The 20,674-nt window shown below is 34.7% G+C and overlaps 1 protein-coding gene across 1 annotated transcript; it reads right to left on the reverse strand.

The window, feature by feature from the left end:
- Positions 1-1,056: 1,056 nt before the first annotated feature.
- LOC110700067 (aspartic proteinase-like protein 2) lies at positions 1,057-16,810 on the reverse strand. Its single transcript, XM_021877567.1, has 10 exons — positions 16,394-16,810; positions 15,619-15,748; positions 14,070-14,317; positions 12,363-12,593; positions 9,231-9,393; positions 9,082-9,155; positions 7,696-7,783; positions 4,898-4,973; positions 3,897-3,968; positions 1,057-1,457 (listed from the first exon to the last, which is right to left on the reverse strand). Exons 1-10 carry the CDS (start codon positions 16,678-16,680, stop codon positions 1,303-1,305), a joined length of 1,524 nt encoding a protein of 507 aa, XP_021733259.1. The 5' UTR covers positions 16,681-16,810; the 3' UTR covers positions 1,057-1,302.
- Positions 16,811-20,674: the final 3,864 nt, after the last annotated feature.

The raw sequence follows: 20,674 nt of genomic DNA on the forward strand, positions 1-20,674 counted from the left end.
TCATGTAAATGGTAAATCTACAATACATTAAGGGGTTGTTTAGTTGCCAAAGAAAAACATGGGAATTTGAAAATCCTAGGAATTAAATTTTTTTGAAGTTGTTTGGTTAACAAATTCATGGGAAGTAGAAGTTCCCATGAATTTCCATTTCCCACAAAATGGGGGAAGTTAATTTCCTAGGGGGACCTAGGTAAATGAAACTTCCCAGAAAATTTCCACTGCCCTTAGTTTACCAAATAATTTTTAGAATTTCCTAGAAAGTTCAATTTCATGAAAAATCAGTCCCTTTCCAAAAAAAATAAGTAAATAAATAAAATAAAATATTCCAAAATATGGCTTCATTAGTATAGAGATGTAATAGTGTAAATAATTCAGTATAATTAAATTAATTTATTTCAATTTTACTTGTTAGTTTAACATAAAAACAAACCTCCATACTAGGGGTGCTTATCGAGCGAGTCAATCACGAGCTGAAGGGTGCTTGACTCAACTCGAAAACTTTTTACATGTACTCAACTCGTGCTCGCTAAAGTTTCAAGCAAATAAAACCTGCTCAACTCGTGCTCGTTAAAGTTTCGAATCGAGTCGAGTAGCTCACGATCTGCTCGTTAAAATTTTTGTCCTTCTATTATTATGTCTTTATTTATTTTTTGTTCAATTTATTTTGTTTTCCTTATTATATACAGATATTATTAAAGATTTACTCTTTCTTTTCTTATGATATAAATTAAGACTTAATAAGTGTCAAATTTGCTTAAACATACTAACTTTGTTTGTAAATTTTATATTAATAATATATTATCGAGTTGCTCAGAAGCTTATCGAGTCGAGTTTAAGCTTGCTCAACTCGTGTTCGTTAACATCTCGAGTCGAGTCGAATTCGAGTCGAGTTTTGACCGAGTTGAGTACGAGTTGCTCACGAGTTGCTCAACTCAATTAGCACCCCTACTCCATACTTTGGAAGTAATTAAATAAATTCTAGCCAAGCTAGAATAATTAGTTGACAAAAGAACAATTTGCTCGTCTTTCAAGCAAGAGGCACAAGAAAATAGGAAGTTAATAAAAGTACGCATACAACTAAGAGGTGAAAATTATGATTTGCATAATGGACGAAGGCTACAATATGCACTCTTTTGGTGCAAATATGATTTGCATTCTTTTTGTGCAAAAATGGTTTGCATCAGTACTAGGAATATTTACATAGGAATTTTTATACCGAGTTCCTATATCTGTAATCTGTATTAACTTTCTGAAACTGCTCATGTTGTGTCATATTATATGCAGTTTATCAACATCAGCAGCTCAGACTAATGACGATGCAAATAGAAGAGCTAAGCTTATACACAGCACAATTAAGGGTGTTTGTATATCTACAATGGGAGCAGAGGATATAAAATGGGGACCTACAAGATGAACTGTTCCCGTTTGCTCATCCTTGACCTGAATGTTTGTAGAGCCTGCGACATCAAGTATAAACCCATTAGACTCCAATAACCACCTTAATGCAAGGTTTCTGATAACCAGTTTGACAAGTTTACAACTGTAATTTTAAGGTAGTAAACTAAAAGTCTTCACTGTGTACTTTTAGGAACTAGGTAGGAAATGTTCAAGCAAATCAAAAATATATCTTTCATCCAAAGGGCTAAACTATTTCTAAAGTAAATCTTATTTGATGGTTTTCAGGCGAAGATTGAGATCTACTTCTGCAATATGACTATTTACACAAGACCGCAAAGAACTTGAAACATTGGCTGATCAAGAAGATGAAAAGTCTAAGACACATGGAGTTCTCATAGCTGAGATAAAAACTCAGCATACTGATTAACTCAGAAGTGCATATACGCCCTTAACAATAGTGCAGTTTTATGTATCTATAATCTATATATGAATTATTTAAGTGAAATAAATAGTTTCTGTTTTCTAATAGACCCATAATTCAATAGCCACCTGCAGGAATAAAATACTGACTGACTACAATTGTGAAGGGTGTACTCCATATATATTAGATGGTAGAAAAGACATAGCCATAAGAAAAGATTAAGACTATTATCTCCACCAGTTAATGCTAGGAGAAGAGCTTCATGCTGGAGTTTTGTTTTGTTTTTGTTTTTTTTTTTTTTAAAGAACAGATTAAAAGTTGCCTGGATAAATGCATACATACAAGAAAAAAAATAAAAAAAATTAACACCTACAGCTTGTTTGGATAGATATATTTGGAGGGGCAGGAATGCATTCTCCTTTGTTGTAGAGAATTTATAAACCTTAATTTTTTTAAGAAACATATCCCTCCAAAAATGGAATGAATTGAAATTAGGCCAAACAATAATGACGGAACTTTTTTTTTTTTTGCCCTTATTATTTCTAATGTTCCTTTACACTATGTTTAGATAAAGAGGAATGGAGGGAAAGGAAAAGAAGAGAAAAGAAAGCATGCACCATACTTTTTTTGGATACCTCATGCAAGGAGGGAAGGGGAGGGAATTGGGAGGATCCATTTTCCTTACCCTTTTAACAAACCAAATTGTTGGAGAGAATTGGAAAGAAAATGGAAGGTCACCTTGTCCCTACCCTAGGGGTGGCAATTCGGGTAAGTGGGTCGGGTTCAGGTCAGATTTCGGGTTGATTTCGGGTTATGCTTAGAAACAATCAAAAATAGTGTAAAACTTAATATTATTACGAAATATGAATTTTTGGTCAAATCGGGTCGAATTCGGGTTATTCGGGTTCGGATCAGTTCGGGTTTCTCTCAGTAACTTTGGGTCGGGTTCGTTCGAGTTATCGGGTCGGTTAGGGATTGCCAACCCTACCCTACCCTCACCTCCCTTCCCCTTCCCTCTTTTTTCTTTCCCTCCTTTTCCCTTCACTATTGTTATCCAAACACAGAGTTACAGCCATTTCCCACATTCCAGTCCATCACTATTTTGTCCGCTCATTTTTCGTCTTTTTGCAAATGCTCTGCCACTTCAACTCTCCTCTGCTCTACAACTGAAAATACCAAACTATTTTCCTCAATTTAAAATAAGGATTCTAATTTCATCTTTGATGAAAAAAAATCACGATGCCAACATCAAGAACGACTAAGGTAGGTGGAATCTTAAATGAAATAATCACAATCACCCATACATTGGAAAGTGCTCAGAGGTGATAAAGGTCGGTGCCTTCACATCTGTAACGATCACCGATGGCAAGAAATTGGAGGGGTGGAAGGAGATTTGAAGGCATTGAAGACATTAAAAGTGCTAAAGCTGTTTGTCAGCTATGTCGAGCTCTATTTCAATGACTACCATAGACGGTGTGCATGAATTGGCAGGGGAAAAATGGAAGGGAGGAAAAAAAAAAAATTCAAGCAATTGATGAATTTAGAGTGCTAAGTAAAATTGATCAGTTCATTCAAGCTCTATCACAAATTTACAATGGCTACTTTTCCCATTGACTGTGTGTGAATTAGCAGGAGCAAAATGGAAAGAAAAATAAACTCATTCGATGTTCCCTCCCCTTAAATTGCCTCATGCTCTTTGTATCCAAAGTCCAAACATAGTTTTTTTTTTTTTTTTTTTTTTTTTTTGCTCTCCTCACTTTCTTTTCTCTTCCTTTAACTTCCAACCCCTCAGGCCCTCAATTTCCTTCCTATATGCCTATCCAAACAAACTGTTAATGATACAGTTCAACCTAAGAATGGGCAGAAGACACAATGTACCATCTCCAAATTGAAAAAACAAGGAAAAGAAAAGCTTTTAAAGCAAGCAAGAGCAGCACACATCAATTTACTCTAGTCGTGACATTCAAATCAATTATGAAGATAATTCTGAAATGCTACCCTCATGCATTTGGACACTGACAATAAACTCTGTGAGTAATATCAAGAATTGGTAAGGATGATATGTCATCATACTCACAGTTATAGTCTGTCCATCCAATCACCATGTTCTCCAGATCATATACAACCAGCTTGTTTGAAAGCATTAGATCTGCAAGTGTGGAAAAAGGGGGAAAAGAAAGCATGTATCAACAGTGAGAAAAGGAAAAAGTCAAAAAAATTCTAAAATAAAAATGTACAAACTAAAAAATTATTATAAAATCTATGCTACTGTATCTTATTCCTTTTCATAGCCTTCGACTACTGTGTCACCACACACACACATATCTAAAACTGAAGCCACTTGCACCAAATCCTCTGAGCATGAGTGTACAATTGAAAAGGAAAGCTGTTTCTAATTTTTTTTTTTATAACAAAAAAAATTATATTAGAAAGATTTCAAACTAGCAGGCTAAAGAAAAAATATAATAATTACAACATTTTCAGAAATCTGTGGTAGATAAAGCCAAAAAGACTACCGTAATTTATAAGAAAATGTTTCCAGATAGGCAAAAGGTAGTATATACTTCAAATTAAAGAATGGATATACATCGTCCAATCAAAAAACTAGATTTGACACTACTCTTTTCTTTTCTTTTATGTCTTCTGTTTTTTTTTTTTTTTTTTTTTTTTTTTGGAGACAGCATGTTGACATTATTCTGAGAAGTTCAAAGAAATCACAAGAATAGTCGTGGTTTTTTGACCATGCAGAAGAGGAAAAAGTACTTTGTAATAAGCCCAAAATTATAAAAGTTAGGACAAATGGATGGAGTATAGAGGAATTTATCAAATCAGTAAGTATAAATGAGTTGCTCTCACTAGAAAAGTGCATATATGTAAAACTTCAAATGTATACCAAAAAAAAAAAAAAAATTGAGTTGTTACTGAAATATAGCAATTCTTTCCTATGAAGCCAACTACAAGAGCATGACCCAGAGTCCATCTTAAGTTCTTAACTGAATATAATCAATAAATGAAAGTAGAAAACCTCTTAAGCTGCACAGATAGTATTTCCAGACCAACACAAGTATTTATCTGTACCTCCTAAAAGAGTGAGATTCTTCTTGTCCCTTGACAACCTTCCGCTATTTTGCCAACCAATACACCAAAAATCATCCTACAAAATTTTGTGGAAAATAAAAACAGTTAATGATGAAGATATAACTTCACACAAAACAGATAACTATCAGTCAAAACAACACTATGACTTTTGCACTATTCATGAGCAAATTTTGACCTTATTTTTTATGCTAATACTTCCTCTGTTTCATATAATTTGCAACAATTTGATGTTTACGTATGCCATGAACAACTTTGATCATTGATATCTAAAAAACAAAAATTTAAATTACGTAGACTTTTATTTAAAACTAAAAAAAAATGTGGTGAAAGTTAGAACATACTCCGTTATATAAATAGCAACAATTATTCACGTAAAAAAAAAAAAAAAAAAAAAAAACTTATGACAATTATATGGAACAGAGAAGGTATATAAGTAACAAATGTGATTATGTAAAATGCATTATGATTAATATCAAATTTTAAAAATGTAATTATTAATCATTATTTAAAAAATATATATTAATGGTAAAAAATAAGATTGCAAGCATGAAAGTCAAAGGAAAGAAACTATTTGAAACACATCAAGCAATAAACTTTATGACAACATGACATTTCAAATAGATTTTTGTCAACAAGCTTTAACATCAATTTCTCACTAGTTCCCTCACAAGACTATATCTTACACAATGCAGATGTTATATAGCATTGTAAGGAAGATAATGATTGATATTGGGGAATACCAAATATAAGACCACAAAAGAGGAGGGGGGTAGTTAAAAGCATACGGAGTACTTCAAGAACTTAATTACTACCTCTATTTTTCTCTATCTACTTACTTTCCATTAAAGTTTGTCTTATTATTTGTTGTTCTACTCACTTGATATTATTTCATATTTTGCATGCTCCATTTTCCATCTTACCCCAATAAATTAACAACTTTCCATAGTCTCTCCATTACTAGTTTTTTTACACCCACCCATCTTTTTACACTCTCTTACTTTATTATCTTACACTAAATCATCTTTTCATTAAGTTTTTCTTAAACTACATATCTACAGTAGTGAGGCGGACAAAAAAAATTTAGGTAGTATAATATCATAATATTATCCCAAGAGGAACTTTATCTCTCTCCCCCCCCCCCCCCCCGCGGGGAAAAAAAGGAAGTAACTTTATGCATATAGATTAGTTGTTCAGCCTCCAATTACAGCCCTAAACTTTGATTAATTCTCCAATCTCACATGTCCAGCGCTGAAATAAATTCAACTGAAAGTCACATAAGGCATGACAACAAGGCCACAATTTATTAAAAAAGAGGGGGAAAAAAAGAGCAATAAAGTAGAGAAATAAGATCCAACTGAGAGACTACTTATCAAGACCACACAGACCGACTATTGTTAATATAAGGATGACAGAGAAGCTTAAGACTTGGAATTTGGATAAACAATAGCTTTGCATCAGTGATTTCCCCTTTTTTTTTCTTTTTTTTTTTTGTTTTAATAATCACATTTTATTAATTTACATAGTTTAGCTGTCCATTTAAACTATGGGTTGCACAATGCCCCAGGAAAATGAATAATAACAACCAAACTGGAAACAATGGAAACTAGACTACTACATTTAATTATTTTTTTTTTATCATCACAAAAGTGGACCCGAACAACCCTTAAAGCTTGGAGTACAATATGCCATCAAATGGACTGCAATTCTTCTTTTTTCCCTCATATATGATTTTTCATATCTCCTCTTCACTACATTTCTGGGAAGACGGTGAAACTATACATAAGATTGTTTCTGCCACGGCTGATCCCACTTTGCTGAACTATTTTTGTTAATTTAATTTACCCATATTTCGAAAAAATATATCCTTTCAGAAACTTGACTTCTACATCTCAAATTATTGTATCCCTTAACATATCCTGCTGGCTATAGATTTAAGTTTTCACACTCCAGTGGAGAACAAAGCCAAAAAAGTTTAGTCAGAAGTGCTCTACAGTTTTCAAAAAATCATTAGTCCATTTAGCAATGACCATCATCGAGGTGCAATTCCATATGCGTGTGCATAACTCCAGTTGAAACGTAAAAATATGAAGTGTGGTCTAATTTATCTTACTATAACGAACTGGAGAGAAGATTTATAACTTTTATGAGATCTCAAGAGTCAAGACAGCCAAAAGCCAGCAAAGTTGCTGTACAAAAGGCAAAAGGCATGGTACAGTGACAAACAAGAACACTAATATTGTCAATGGTGTAAAAACAAAATAATTTCTACAATCAACTTGGAATAATAAATAAAAAGGCTTAGGAGGTCTTTGGGAACAGGCAACAGAAATCTAGAAATCAAGTCATCATCAAGAGAAAATTACACTACCAGAAAAAAACATGGCTAGTTACCAGCTATGTTACCCAGACTTTTGAGACTCAAGTACTCATGTTAGACATGTCTACATGTTGACAAGTCAAACTCAGACATCTTAATTTTGCATATTTAGTCCAAATTATTGGAGTGCTAAGTAATGGACAGAGTCCTTAAGGAAAAATAGAGTCTGAATAACATACTTTACTAAAGGCATATATTTTAATTTCCAAAGCAGCATACATAGCACAAAAATCAAGATCGATAAATAATTTAGTTGGAATAAGTAGCTACAGAATTCAGAAGTGAGCATAGTGTAGCACAAAAGCAAACATTTAACAAATCAAATGAGGAAAAAAAATTCACACTTCAAGAGTAGCATTGAATTGATTATCAATAAACGATGGCTTAAGAAAATACTTACAACCGGAAAAAAATACTGATTGGGGTAAACTGTCATCGTGAGCTCACCGCCAAAATAAAATGTAACAGGTGGAAATCCATCATCAACACTGGAGAAACCAAGAAAAAAAGTGCATTAGAGAGCCGTCAAAGGTATTTAAATTGCATATCAATATTCTTCCTCCGATTACCCCTCCCCCCACCAAAAAGTCAAAAGTGACAGTATTACCATTGCAGTTGATTCCTTGCAAAATCATATGATGTTGGCTTAAGAAATGAAAGTGTATCTCAAGTTGAACAAGTTTCTAAAAACACAGTAAGGATGACTTAGACCTCAAACATATTCTCTGACAAATCATTCTGTTCAGTAGACCCAGGACACAGAAAGGTAATACTCTGTTCCATAAAGTAGGTAAAATTACATTTTGAGTTCTCCCAAAATGCGATTGAAATTGGCTTAACTTCTTGCATCACACAATTAATATAGCAGGTAAAGCAATTATTCCCTTGTATGAGATAGAGGAAGTATATTATATGTTATACAGAACTCTTGGTCCACCGTCCACCAAACCACTCACTCTCCAGAGGCAGGGATTATAAAAAGCTAAATATTCACAATTAATCAAGATATTCAACATAGTAAGAATAGCTCTATCAGAAGATATGACAAGCTTCATTATATTATCATCTTTCTCGACTAATAATTTGAACAAGCTATAGGATCAAATTTTATCCCTTCACATCTTATGCTCATCACTGTTAACTCATGTTTTTCACTAGTTAGCAAACACTCTATATATACCTTCCTCGTGGCTAACCCAAAAAGTTTTGTAAACCCTCATACACTCTAAAAGCATCTTTCACAAAGAAAGCAAAACAATCTTGACTACAAAAGTAATCTACAGACTACCTTCAGCTGCAGCACAACACTCAAACAGCCTGAAGGGGAACTGCCTCTCACAAACAGCGACCCATTTCACTACTACCATAAGTGACATCAGTAAGTGTGTAAAAGAGAGTGCCTAAGGCGCATTGTACTTGGCGATTGGGGCAGAACACTTGTCTTACTCTAGGCAAGGCGCGTTGTACACCAGAAGCGCAAGAGGCACACTGAGGCGTATTACGATAGAGAGCTTCTTTTGCTCTAATATAGGAGCACCTAAGGTGCGTGAGGTACCCCAAATACAGAGGCATATCTGAAGTGCACATCAATCATAAATTTTAAATGTTTATATAGTGTTCCGTACTTAAATGAGGCGCACTTGGTGTAACAATACGTCTATTGTTTTAGTGCGCTATGAGCTTTTTTATACATTGGTATCAGCACCCATGCAAAAAAAAAAAAAAAAGAAAAAGAAAAAGAAAAAAAGAAGAGAGCATTAAAATGATCTGATCAGAAAAATTATACCTTTCAGAATACTTGAAGCATGTATAAAGGTCTTGGACAGTAACTAATTTCACGTTAGGTTGTCGCGAGAGTATCTGTAGCATTCTCAAATATATGAACATTCAACACCAATGCATAACATGAATTCACAGGAGCAAGCCAATAAATACCTGAATAACAAGTGGCTCGTAAATAATCTCAGGAAGATAAGCAAGGGTAGTACCAATATCAATTATGGCTCCTTTCTTGCCTCCTAACTCATATAAATTCAATGGAAGATTCAAAGTATAATTTCCAACTTTTACCCCAGTCATGTTCACATTGTAGTGTGGCCTGAAAATGTTTGTAAGAAACTACTATTAGCTCTGAATCTGCATAAAAGATTAGAGACATAATACAGTGACCATAACGAAACAAAATGGATAGTCAAGACATATTCCTCACCACACACCCCCAAAATACACACACACGAAAAATACACAACACACCGGCATTAACAATTACATATGAGCATGAAATATTTTTACACCGGAATCTGCCAATTAGAACTAAAGACCCACATTCCCGCCCTATGGTCAATGCACCGCATTTGATAATTACTTCAGTTTTATCAGTAATTATGTTTTGCTCAAATAGAGGATATCGAGTATTCATCTAATCTTATTAAAGAGTAGATAGCAAGAACCAACAAAGTAATGCAATGCCAACAAAATGCAAATGCTTTAGCAAGCACTTTATAGTAGTAATTAAGAAAAACATCTTATAATGCAGCATCTAAAGATCCAGCAGGCAGGTAGTAATTAAGAAAAACATCTTATAATGCAGCATCTAAAGATCCAGCAGGCAGGGGATGCTACTGAGAAATCTTTTTATTGGGATGCGTAATAACATAAATAAATAAATAATCAGTCTGAACCAGGAACAAAGGAGGGAATGAGAAATACGGAGTACATTATGCTCACAACCTAAGTTGAAGCATGACCCACAGCTGCTTCTTTTTTTTTTCTTTTGCGGCATACTATCAAAAGCCACCACAGCCATATTCAAAGTACATCCATACAACCCTTTCATCCTTTTTTTTTTATTTGTCACATAAACTTCTGAAAGAATGGCCAATCAGTTGAATATGCCACTTGCTGAGCTCCTATAGCTTGTGACAATTCATTACTTATGTTAACTATTTTGATGGAATAGGACAACGACACTATCCATTACATTGAAGATGCCACTTGTTGACACTTTTAAGGTCTCTCTCTCTTTCCTAAATGAAACCTTACAACCCCTAATTGCTGCTCCTCAAACTTTACACTGGAATTGCTAAAGCAACAAATAGATTATGGTCTGATCACAGATAGCAGTCTGGCTACAAATAAAATAAATTAAAAAGGGCCTGCCATGAAAAATCTTGGCCATTCCAGAATCTTAACAAAACTGCATGGCTTGCTTATGGCACTTTAGCGATTTCACCTCCAAGCTTAGATATCTAGGCAAAGAATGCTGTAAGAAAAAACTGTGTGGCTAATGAGTCATAATATTTATCAACACAAACTACCAACGGCTGAGGCGCTGAACAGCAAAAGAGCTAAATCAAAGTTCCAACAACAATAAAAAAGAGATTGATGACTTCCTTTATTCCAATATTTCAAAACATAATATTGGAAACCAAAGGATCATATCAATAATAGAACTCTCTCAGATCAACTGTTCTGAATAAGTGACAGTGTATAAAGTAACAAGTATGCTTCTATACTTAGCCAAACATTAGTTGGTTGAGACTTCTTGAAAACATAACAAATACGTAGTTCATTTAGTTTGGCTTTAAGTTCAAGGTTGAGAAAGCATATGATAGGATCTGTTGATGCACCTTAGGTAATGTATAAAAAACAAAATTAATCTAGGGTGCTATAGCCAGTAGGTAAGTGAGTTGATGATAGCAGCTTAAAGCCACCTTTTCAAACCTCATTTAAAGTAAATGAGAATCTTTAAGCCTTGGTTTGGGCCTTGTGACGCTAGAAAAGAGATATTCAGAAGTGTTGATACTTGATAGAGACGTGGACAGTCTTACAGCTTTTCTAGAGCCAGGAGCTTTTCTAGTATGATGATTAGGCATGGTTCAGAGTCCTTGATAGTTTTAATAAACTTTGGAACAGCCAATATGAGGTCGAGCCTTTAGCTTCATTCGTAAAGCCTTTTTCTCTCGATAGGCCTATAACAATATCAGAAACTGCTAGTTGTCTACCAATAATGCTTTCCCTGCAGACTATTCTTTTGTAACTTCTACACCTCTTGACACTCCTATATGCTACTTTCTCTCCATTGTTATCAAAAATTTCCTAGTATTAAAATTGACCAGACTGCCTAAATCATTCACGCCAATCTATCATTATTTGTACACCTCTGATAGGGAGGTTTGGAGCACATGAGAGGCATTCACAGGCCACATTATCTTTTACCAGCTTTTAACAGATTATATACTTTCCTGTTACAGTTTCATTGTAATAGTTATCACTAAACCCCAGTTAAATGATGATTATAACCATAATATGAATTTTTTAAGAAACTCTTATGATTTCCAAAACCTACACAATAGTAGTTCAAACACTCCTGGGGTCTAATCAATAAAATTAATTCCTAGTGATACCCACCAACCAATATCTCCCCTTGCAGTCATGGAGAACAAAAACCATTTGAACATGACGGCAGAACCAACACACTGAAAAAGTAAATGTTTAATCTTTCCAGCCCTAGGTAAAAATTCTAACTCTTTGTCTTCATACTTGAAAGATTGATCCAACACCCCCCCCCCCCTTTTTTTTTTTTGCGCACATACCTTAGTAGCAGGTGAGCATGAAGGATCTAAATATACTAATATTATGATATCCTAAACTAACCATAGCTTTCACTATAAACTACAAACCTAGCAGTTTGTTTATTAGCAAGTATCTTCTATCAAAAACTTTAGCATTCTCACACCATGTTCAATTTTAATAACCTAACCAATATCTAAAGTGTGTTCAGGCAACAATACAACATAACCTTATAGACAATTGAAACTTGCAAGTGGCATTGGTCTACAAAATCACTCACATACGTAATGATGCATATTTTTTAACCTGCTTGTACCATACACACTTTCATACAAAAATAAGAAAATAGAGAGTGCAACCACTACAGAGAGCCAGAAATCTAAGAGCATGAAATGTCAAATTAACAGATTTAAAGCCAAGAAAGCTTGAAATGATGTGAAAATCCTAGGTTCAACATCTTTAAGTCATCTAAATTTAGGTAGAAGAACTACATACTCATTTTGCATCAATGGAGTTGTGTTAACCCTCGGCTTCACAACAGTTCCAATAGCAAAGATGCCCCCACCATTTACACCATCTAGACAATGGGCAAACATCTTTTTCACTTGTCCTGATGAAGCTAGTTGTCCAATTACAGATGAATTTGACTTGCCAAATCCAAGAATACCATCAAGGGCTTCATCAGCATTAGGTGAACCTCGGTCCACATATTGTCCAGCGCTACACCTGTTGAGAGACGAATCATATACACTGTGAACCACCTTATTAACAAGATGCATGCAGGCTTTCTTGGTTATAAGATGCAAGCTCTCATCTGATCATAAAAGAGAAAAGAGTCACAGAACAATAGGTAAACAGATAAAACTGACCATATACATGTCATATCCATGATTGATCACTAAAGAAAATTGAAAAATCCAAAAATGAAGAGATTCTCCGGATTATGAAGCATGTTGAATTGCTCTCATAATACCACTAATGAGACAATAATTTACTGTCTATAATGTTATATTAAAATAAGGGTAATGCTAATATAAGCATTAATTACACTTCCTAAAATAGTGTGTAAATTTAGGAATCCATGACAAAAACATGTGTAAATCAATGTAGATCTACGCAAGTTTCTAGAAAAAATAAGCATTAATTACACTGATCTACGCATGTTTTTGTCATGAATTCCTAAATTTGTACAATTTTAGAAAGTGTATTTATTGCTTATATACAACTCTTAGGGATGCATATAGCATTTACCTTAAAAAATATCCTTTAAAATATATGCAAGTACTACTAGAGGTAATGACTAATAATGAAGAAAATTTGGCAATACTGTGTTTCACGTCTCCTAAATTGCAGTTTGGTTTCCATATACAATGAACTAAATGAATTTCCTCATGCCTTTCACTTACAAGATACAATTTTTTTAAAATAACATAAAAAAACTATCCTAGAACTATACACCATATTTCGATGGGATTAGACTATTATTTTGGGATGGACAAACCAAAAGTAAGAAAGGCATGTCATGAAAACCTACAGACAATAATCCAAGCTAGTTTTTCTGAACCCTCAAACAAATATCACAATTCAAAGGAACTAAGCGTCCAAGTACCTAAGCTAAGAGATCTAAACAAAATATCCTAGAGCTATACACCATATTTCCCCATGTAACATTCCTTGATGAGATTAGACTATTAATCTAAGATGGACAAACCAACACTAAGAAAGCTCTTGCTTTCTTAAATTGATGAAATGGTAATCATGGTTTTCCAACCCATGTAGTACCTAAACAGTCCTTCCAGTTAACAATTCAAACATAACATCACTACATAATTCTTTTAGTATCGTTATTTATTCATGCTACAATTGGGTATGGCACAAAGATTAAGGAAAAGGGAAAAGAGATATGGGGTGGTCAAAACAACCCATGAGATTATACAAAAGGAGAAAAAGCATGGAAATTGAGGGAAATTTGTTCTACAGGTTTAAATTGTTTCCCAAAGGGGAATTGTTGCAATTGATGTGAAATCTCCATAAAAGACAACTGTCACGCTTAAATAAAAATAATAAAATAAAAACAAAACTGTATCAAATTTGAAACATAGGATAAAGAATTCTTTATTTCAATTGTCAAACTATAAGCATAGTAAAAACCAGATATAACTACTGCATGTTTGCATTTCCAGAAATAGATTTACATCTCACCCGAAACTGATACTTCCATTTGCAGTAGTAGTTTGGAGATCCCCTGACACTTGGTCATAGTGCACAATATCTTCCATAAAGTATCCAGTGCTAGAACTCCCATCCCCATAAAACTCAGCAAATGAACATGATTCATTGGCTCTGCATACTTGAAAAGGACCACCATTTACATCTAAACAGAATGGTTCATCACAAGAGACATTTTGAGCAGTTGAAGAGTCCTTTGGATCATAGAGTGTGAGTTCTATCTGCCAGAAAAAATCAGCATTATAAAGTAACAATAAGTTAGTTTTGCTTAGACGATGATCCTAATTGCATAACAAGTTTCTTGACTGAGGTTGTTTCCATAACCTACTTAATTGAGCAAAATCTAATACAATTATAATGTTAATAGCAATCAAATTATCATCACCATACCTGGTCTGAAAAATTTTCATCTAACAATTTATAACAAACTGATCTATCGTCTTATTAGGTTAATTTGTAAATCTATCATTATACCATCAGCAGCTCTTGCTCAAATGGTATGCCTACCAGGCCACTTTATAGGTTCAAAACAGATAATTTTACTTTTGGAGCAACCACTCAAGGATATGATTAAAATAGTTCGATAATATTACCAGACTCGCACTTGTTCTTTCTTTCTTTTTACCTTTTTGTTTCTAACAGCACATTAAAGCATCTTTAGTATAATGCATTTTTTGGCTAGAAACTGAATCAGAAAAATATTAATCATAGAAAGTAGTTTGGTTTGAATGGTGCCTTAACATTTTCCCTTACTTGAGGGTAATTCACACCACACACTGATTACCCTCCCCTGCCCAATGGTAACACATCATTTTACCCTGCTCATGTCCCTTTTTCCTCTGTCATTTGTTTCCATTCCATTAACCGTAATACCAAACGATCCATAAAAGCAATGGTTATTGTTACCCATTCCCTCGTACATTCGGTTCCATTACATTATGTTACTTCCAACTGTATTTAATGCACTCTAAACCCCTCTAAAGCCCAAACATTTTATACTCAGGGAAGTTACAGGTTAGAAGTCTTTAATTATTATTGGCAGCCATTATACCATTTCTGCAAATAATGAAATTTTTCTTTCTCTTGAATGGATCGGGATAAGCAATGTATTCATCCTTGAAGGGAATTTAAATCAAGGGCATGGAAAGTTACATAACACAAACTAAACACATCCCAAAGGCCAAAACAAAACACACAGTCTAGTCCAGAAGATAAAAGGTTTAACAGATGTTATTTCCCAAATGTCAATGGCAAGTTGACAGCTTTCATCAAATGCATAGCAAATTAGCAGTATCTATGAACTCTTTATAACAACTGAAACAAGGTGGAGTGTTGTTAACAATTAGATTATATATAAATTAAAATCTACAAACTCACTTCCATGGACAAAAGGACCCATTCAGTCCTAATGCATGAGAAAACAAAACTCCTGTAATGTGTAGGAAAAAAAAAAAGGGAAAAACAAAATGAAAAAACGCTATGCAAAAATAGTATGACTACGACATGAGCAAATGAGTCTTACACCATGATAGCCTCTTTTAGGACACTCAGTACATTCAATGCAATTCACCCATGTAATATCGCTCCCTGTATCCACTTGCATATAAAAGCTCTTTGGAGGTGTGCCAATACCCATCTTTGCATAATACAACCTGCAAATCAAGGAAAAGGAAACCAATAAACCAAATAAGATAGCACAAGACAAAATCAATCTAACAATCATGCAGCACGCTCTTGTTTATCCAATGGCAAGGGCGCTAGCCTAGTGAAGAAGGGGCTTGTGCGCATGTCACAACACAAATGAGGGTCTTATTCGACAAGGGACTCTTGCCTTAAGTGACAAGAACCAGGGTGTTCGGGCCTTCAGGGCTAACAGCTGAGCGGGTCAAGGCCAACACAAGCGCGACTGAATCGCCGAGTTTAGAGCTTCTTAGAATTTGGGGATGCAAAAGTTCACGATATGATACAATATATCAATAAATGTCTAACAAAACAAGCATTTATACAAAGGCAGCCTGGATAGAAAGTTTGGATCTCCTATTGATCACTTAAATTACATAACAGTTAGAACATACTCAATTAAATTAATACCCATCATACAAAATAGCTAAAATAACCACAATATTTACAACATTAAGACAACCCCAGAAAAATAATGCCTAATCAAGTGAAAAAAAACCCAATCAATATTAAAGCATACAACAATAAAAAATAAAAAATAAAATAAAAACCCAGCACAATTCGAAATCGAAAGGTCAAAAACAAGAACAACAAAAAGAAAAGGATTAGAAAGATACCCAGAAGAATCAGGGCGACCATTACCACCCAAAGGAAGGTCAACATTAGAAAGCATTTGAAGACGATTAGTATCATGAAGTTTAAGAGAATTCAAAGACCGATTAGTTCCTGCATATCTGAACTTTAAACTGAAGATTGCACTTGAAGATACAGTTGAAGAGATTGTAATCAACACAATTGTTGCAATGATTAGAATTGCGCGCGATAAAGAGATGATGATGGGAGAACCTCGACCTCTGGAACCAGTACCTCCGGCGCGAAGATGGAAGGTGTTGGAGATGATCATGGTTGTCAGCAGGCGAGGAAGGTAGGAGAGAGATTGGTGCGACGACTCTCCTGGTGTTTGGAATCTTGTTATAAGTATTTTACTTTCCTTCTTCCCTCCCTTTAGAAAGGTTGTTTTTCTTTCTTTCCGAAAATAAAAATTGGATATACTCTAATACTCTATACTTTGTTCTCATGTACTTCCTTTATACGGAGTATATAAATTGCAAGTATTGAGGCTCCGTTTATACCTTATTTTTATTGAAATGAAATTATTTTTAGTAAAACAAAATTATTTTTACTTAACTTAAATTATTTTTACTAAATTTAAATTAATTTTACTGAGTTGAAATTGAAATAAAATTATTTTTACTGATGTTATATTATAATTTTTCTTTAAGAAAACTGAATTTTACTGAACTGAAATTATTTTTACTAACTGAAATTAATTTTACCGAATTGAACTTATTTTTGCTCAACTGAAATTATTTTTACTTAATATTATTTTTGTAAGGTGAAGTGAACAAGACCTAAATGCAGTATAAAATAACCTAATGATTTTAAAAATAACCTTTAAATATTCAAAAGACTATATTACCGTTTATTATAAACCCAAATTAATTTCATTCGCCCTCTATCACCGAGGAGTTTGCTCCTCTTCTCCTACTCTCCATCGTACATAGTACAGTATAACCAAGCTGTCAAACAAAAAATATACTACAACCAAGAACAACTTAAAAGCTTCCCCTGGCTCATTTTCTCAAAGTTTCATCTTTTTGGTAATTTGATAAATAGAAGAGGCAAAACAAAACTTTTTTTATGGTAGAGGAAAGGGAAGACGAATAAATAATACCCATTGGTGTGTGTGTGTGTTCTTTGTTGGATTTTAAGGTTGGAAATTTTAAACAATTAAATTAATTCAACCATATCATCCTACAATATAATAAAGATGAAAAACAAAGTTAAATGTCTAAAAACCATCAAGCATCAGATGTTCATGCCATTAAACTTTGAAAGTTATACGCTGTAAAGGCGTCGGAAAATAACCTCGTAGGTGGCAAAGGGCCCCGGAAATTAATTGGGGTAAGTAGTGAAGGGCCCTGGATTTTCACTCCAGTAGGTGGTGAAGAGGCCCGGAACTCGTAGCCGGTATTAAGATGAAAAGTCAAGGAAATATTTTACAAACAGGTTGAATCTAGGAATCGAAAATGTTTAGCGAATTAATGTCAGTTTGTCAATCACTAGGTTGTAAAGTATGTAATAGTAAAATAGGCCAAATCCCAATTGGATAGATCCTATAAGGTCATACAAAGGGCCTAGATCGAGCACGAGAGGGCGAGGCCCATGATGGGCCTTATTCCCTAAGATGGTCGGCCATATGAAGTAGTATGGAGGTTTTGGACTTTGTAACCTAGTCTAATTTAATAGGATAATATATAGACTAGGTGCCTAGGGTTTTGGTGATGCAATTCAATGATTAGTAAGATCAAATCCTAATTAGCAAACACGAAACCTAACCCCTCACATACTCTCTTTCACGGCTCTCTCCTCCCCTCGGCTCCGGTTATGGTGGTTTGTGGTGGTGGTGTTTCGTGGTGGTCGGTTTAGTCCATTAAAGGTGGTGATCGTGGTTTTCCCTTTTACTTAACCAATCTACTATTGGTGGATGGCTCGTTCGAATCTCATGGGCTAAGTAGAGGAGCAACGCTTGAGGCTCTATTCTCTCCCTGATTTGCCAACTGATTAGTTTTGTGGAATTCACGGTTCAAATGTATGATTATGTGTCTTGTGTGTTATGCATGCAATCTTGGGATAGGTTCTTATGAATATGATTCATGTTTTTTCCGTATATCGTACTTATAAACTCCTACATTGAATACGTATCTAACACTGATGTATCGATGACAAATATGTTTGGTAGTTTTCTACGTAGACTCGTACGCCTTGAGTAGCCTACTGAATGATGATCACTGAGTATTTACAAAATGATGATGGTTCGATTATTCCCGAACGTCGGCCATAGAAGGCTTGAGTATTCCCGAACGTGGGTCGTAGATGGTTCGCTTATCCTCAAACGTGTGCCGTAGATGGTTCGCTTATCCCCGAATGTGGGTTGTAGATGGTTCACTTATCCCCAAACGTGGGCTATAGATGGTTCTCTTATCCCTAAATGTGGGCTATGGATGGTTCGCTTATCCCCAAACGTGGGTTGTTGATGATTCGTTTATCCCCGAACGTGGGTTGTAGATGGTTCACTTATCCCCGAACGTAGGTTGTAAAATGGTTTGCTTATCCCCAAATGTAGGTTGTTGATGGTTCGCTTATCCCCAAAAATGGGTTGTACCTGAGACCCGCAAAATGGGATTTTCTAAAGGACTCACACAAACTGTGATTGACTTGACCAACTGACTTGGCCTAGCTTGAATTGACATGACATGTATATGACTTGTGATTGTGTGTGTATGTGTATGATTTGAGAGTGTGTGCAGTCACAAGCAAATGAAAAGGCAAAAGCAAAAGCAAAAATTTAAAAATGGAGTCATTTTTTGTCATAATGAGTGGAGGGTACTGACTTTCTCCGAAAAAAGAAAGATGTGAAAAATGAAGTGAGAGTTTTCGAACTTTCCTCGATAAAGATTTTGAAAAAGTTTTTGAACTGCCCCAAAATAAGAAAGATGAAAAAAGGAAAGGAGTTTTGAACTTCCTCACTGAGAAAATTTTGAAAAAGTTTTTGAACTTGCTCAAAAGAAAAGACATGAAAAAGGGAAGAAATTTTGAACTTCCATCGATGAGCAAAGAGAAATGAATCGCATGGATTTTCTTCTTGTCAAATTGAATTGATCATCTTGAAAATATTGTATGCATGATGAATGTTTGAAGGTCGGGAGGCTAAGGACAATAACATCATGTGACACGATCAATGAATGCACTTAGGCCGTGAAGCTAAGCACGGTATTTTGTTGACAATGTATGTAAAACAATCTTGATGAACGTTGCTTAGGTCTGGAAGCTAAGCACGTATATAGATGATGTGATTGTTGAGTATTGCATAGTGAATGGTGCTTAGGTCAAGGAGCTAAGCACGATTTTGTATGATTACATATCTTTGATAAATGTTGCTAAGCACATTATACGACACGTGAAACAATGAAAATTGCTCACGTCAGGAAGCTAAGCAAATATAATATGTTTCTTTTAATAAATGTTGTCTTGAAACAAGATTTCATGATACGGGGTTTCTAAGGGAAGGAGGATATGGCTATGAGTGTGTGAATGAAGTGTGTGAATATGATACTAAGGTTTGCTGCGAAGGTTATGGTGATGGAAAGAAATGTGAGAAGAGTCGAGATGGTGACTCTTTAGGCTGGGTAGGCTAAGTGATGTGAGTTCAAGCCCCCAAGTCTGGCTATAGATGGATAGGGATAAGCATTGGATATTCTTTGACTCGATCATGCATATGAATGTGGCCGCACCTCGATGTGAGCGGAGGTTGCCTACATATCAATTAGGAATCAGAGCGAACGTAGCTCTAACCGAACTTAACACAAGTTTATGTACACCTTAAAAAGTATTTTAAGGGTTATAATGTGGTTAAGCTAATGGTTTAAAGAAGAAAAGGGTAAGGGCTCAAGACTCGAGAAAAGCCCCCCAAAGATATGCAATTGTGTTTTGAAATTTGAATTTTTCAGTTTATTATCAACATTTTTTTTTGCTTTGATTTTTTTTCTTTGTTTTGATTCAATATGGGAAATCTCGGATCATGCGGTCCATCACTAACTTAACATTCATGTTTCTCAGGCACGATACCAAGCACTCAATGAGAGACGAAATTCGATACATGTTCATATCAAAGACATTGGAACTTTTACCCTTAGACATTGTTTTATTTTTATCATTTTAGTTAACTTGCTTTTGAATGTTACATAAATTGCACACCTTCCCATCCCAAGGTTAAGTGAATGTGGGTTGAAGAAATGAAGGTCAAACGTTAGACGAGGCTCAAAGTGGATAATGAT

This window comes from Chenopodium quinoa, unplaced genomic scaffold (assembly GCF_001683475.1).
Source record: "Chenopodium quinoa cultivar QQ74 unplaced genomic scaffold, ASM168347v1, whole genome shotgun sequence".
Taxonomy (NCBI): domain Eukaryota; kingdom Viridiplantae; phylum Streptophyta; class Magnoliopsida; order Caryophyllales; family Amaranthaceae; genus Chenopodium; species Chenopodium quinoa.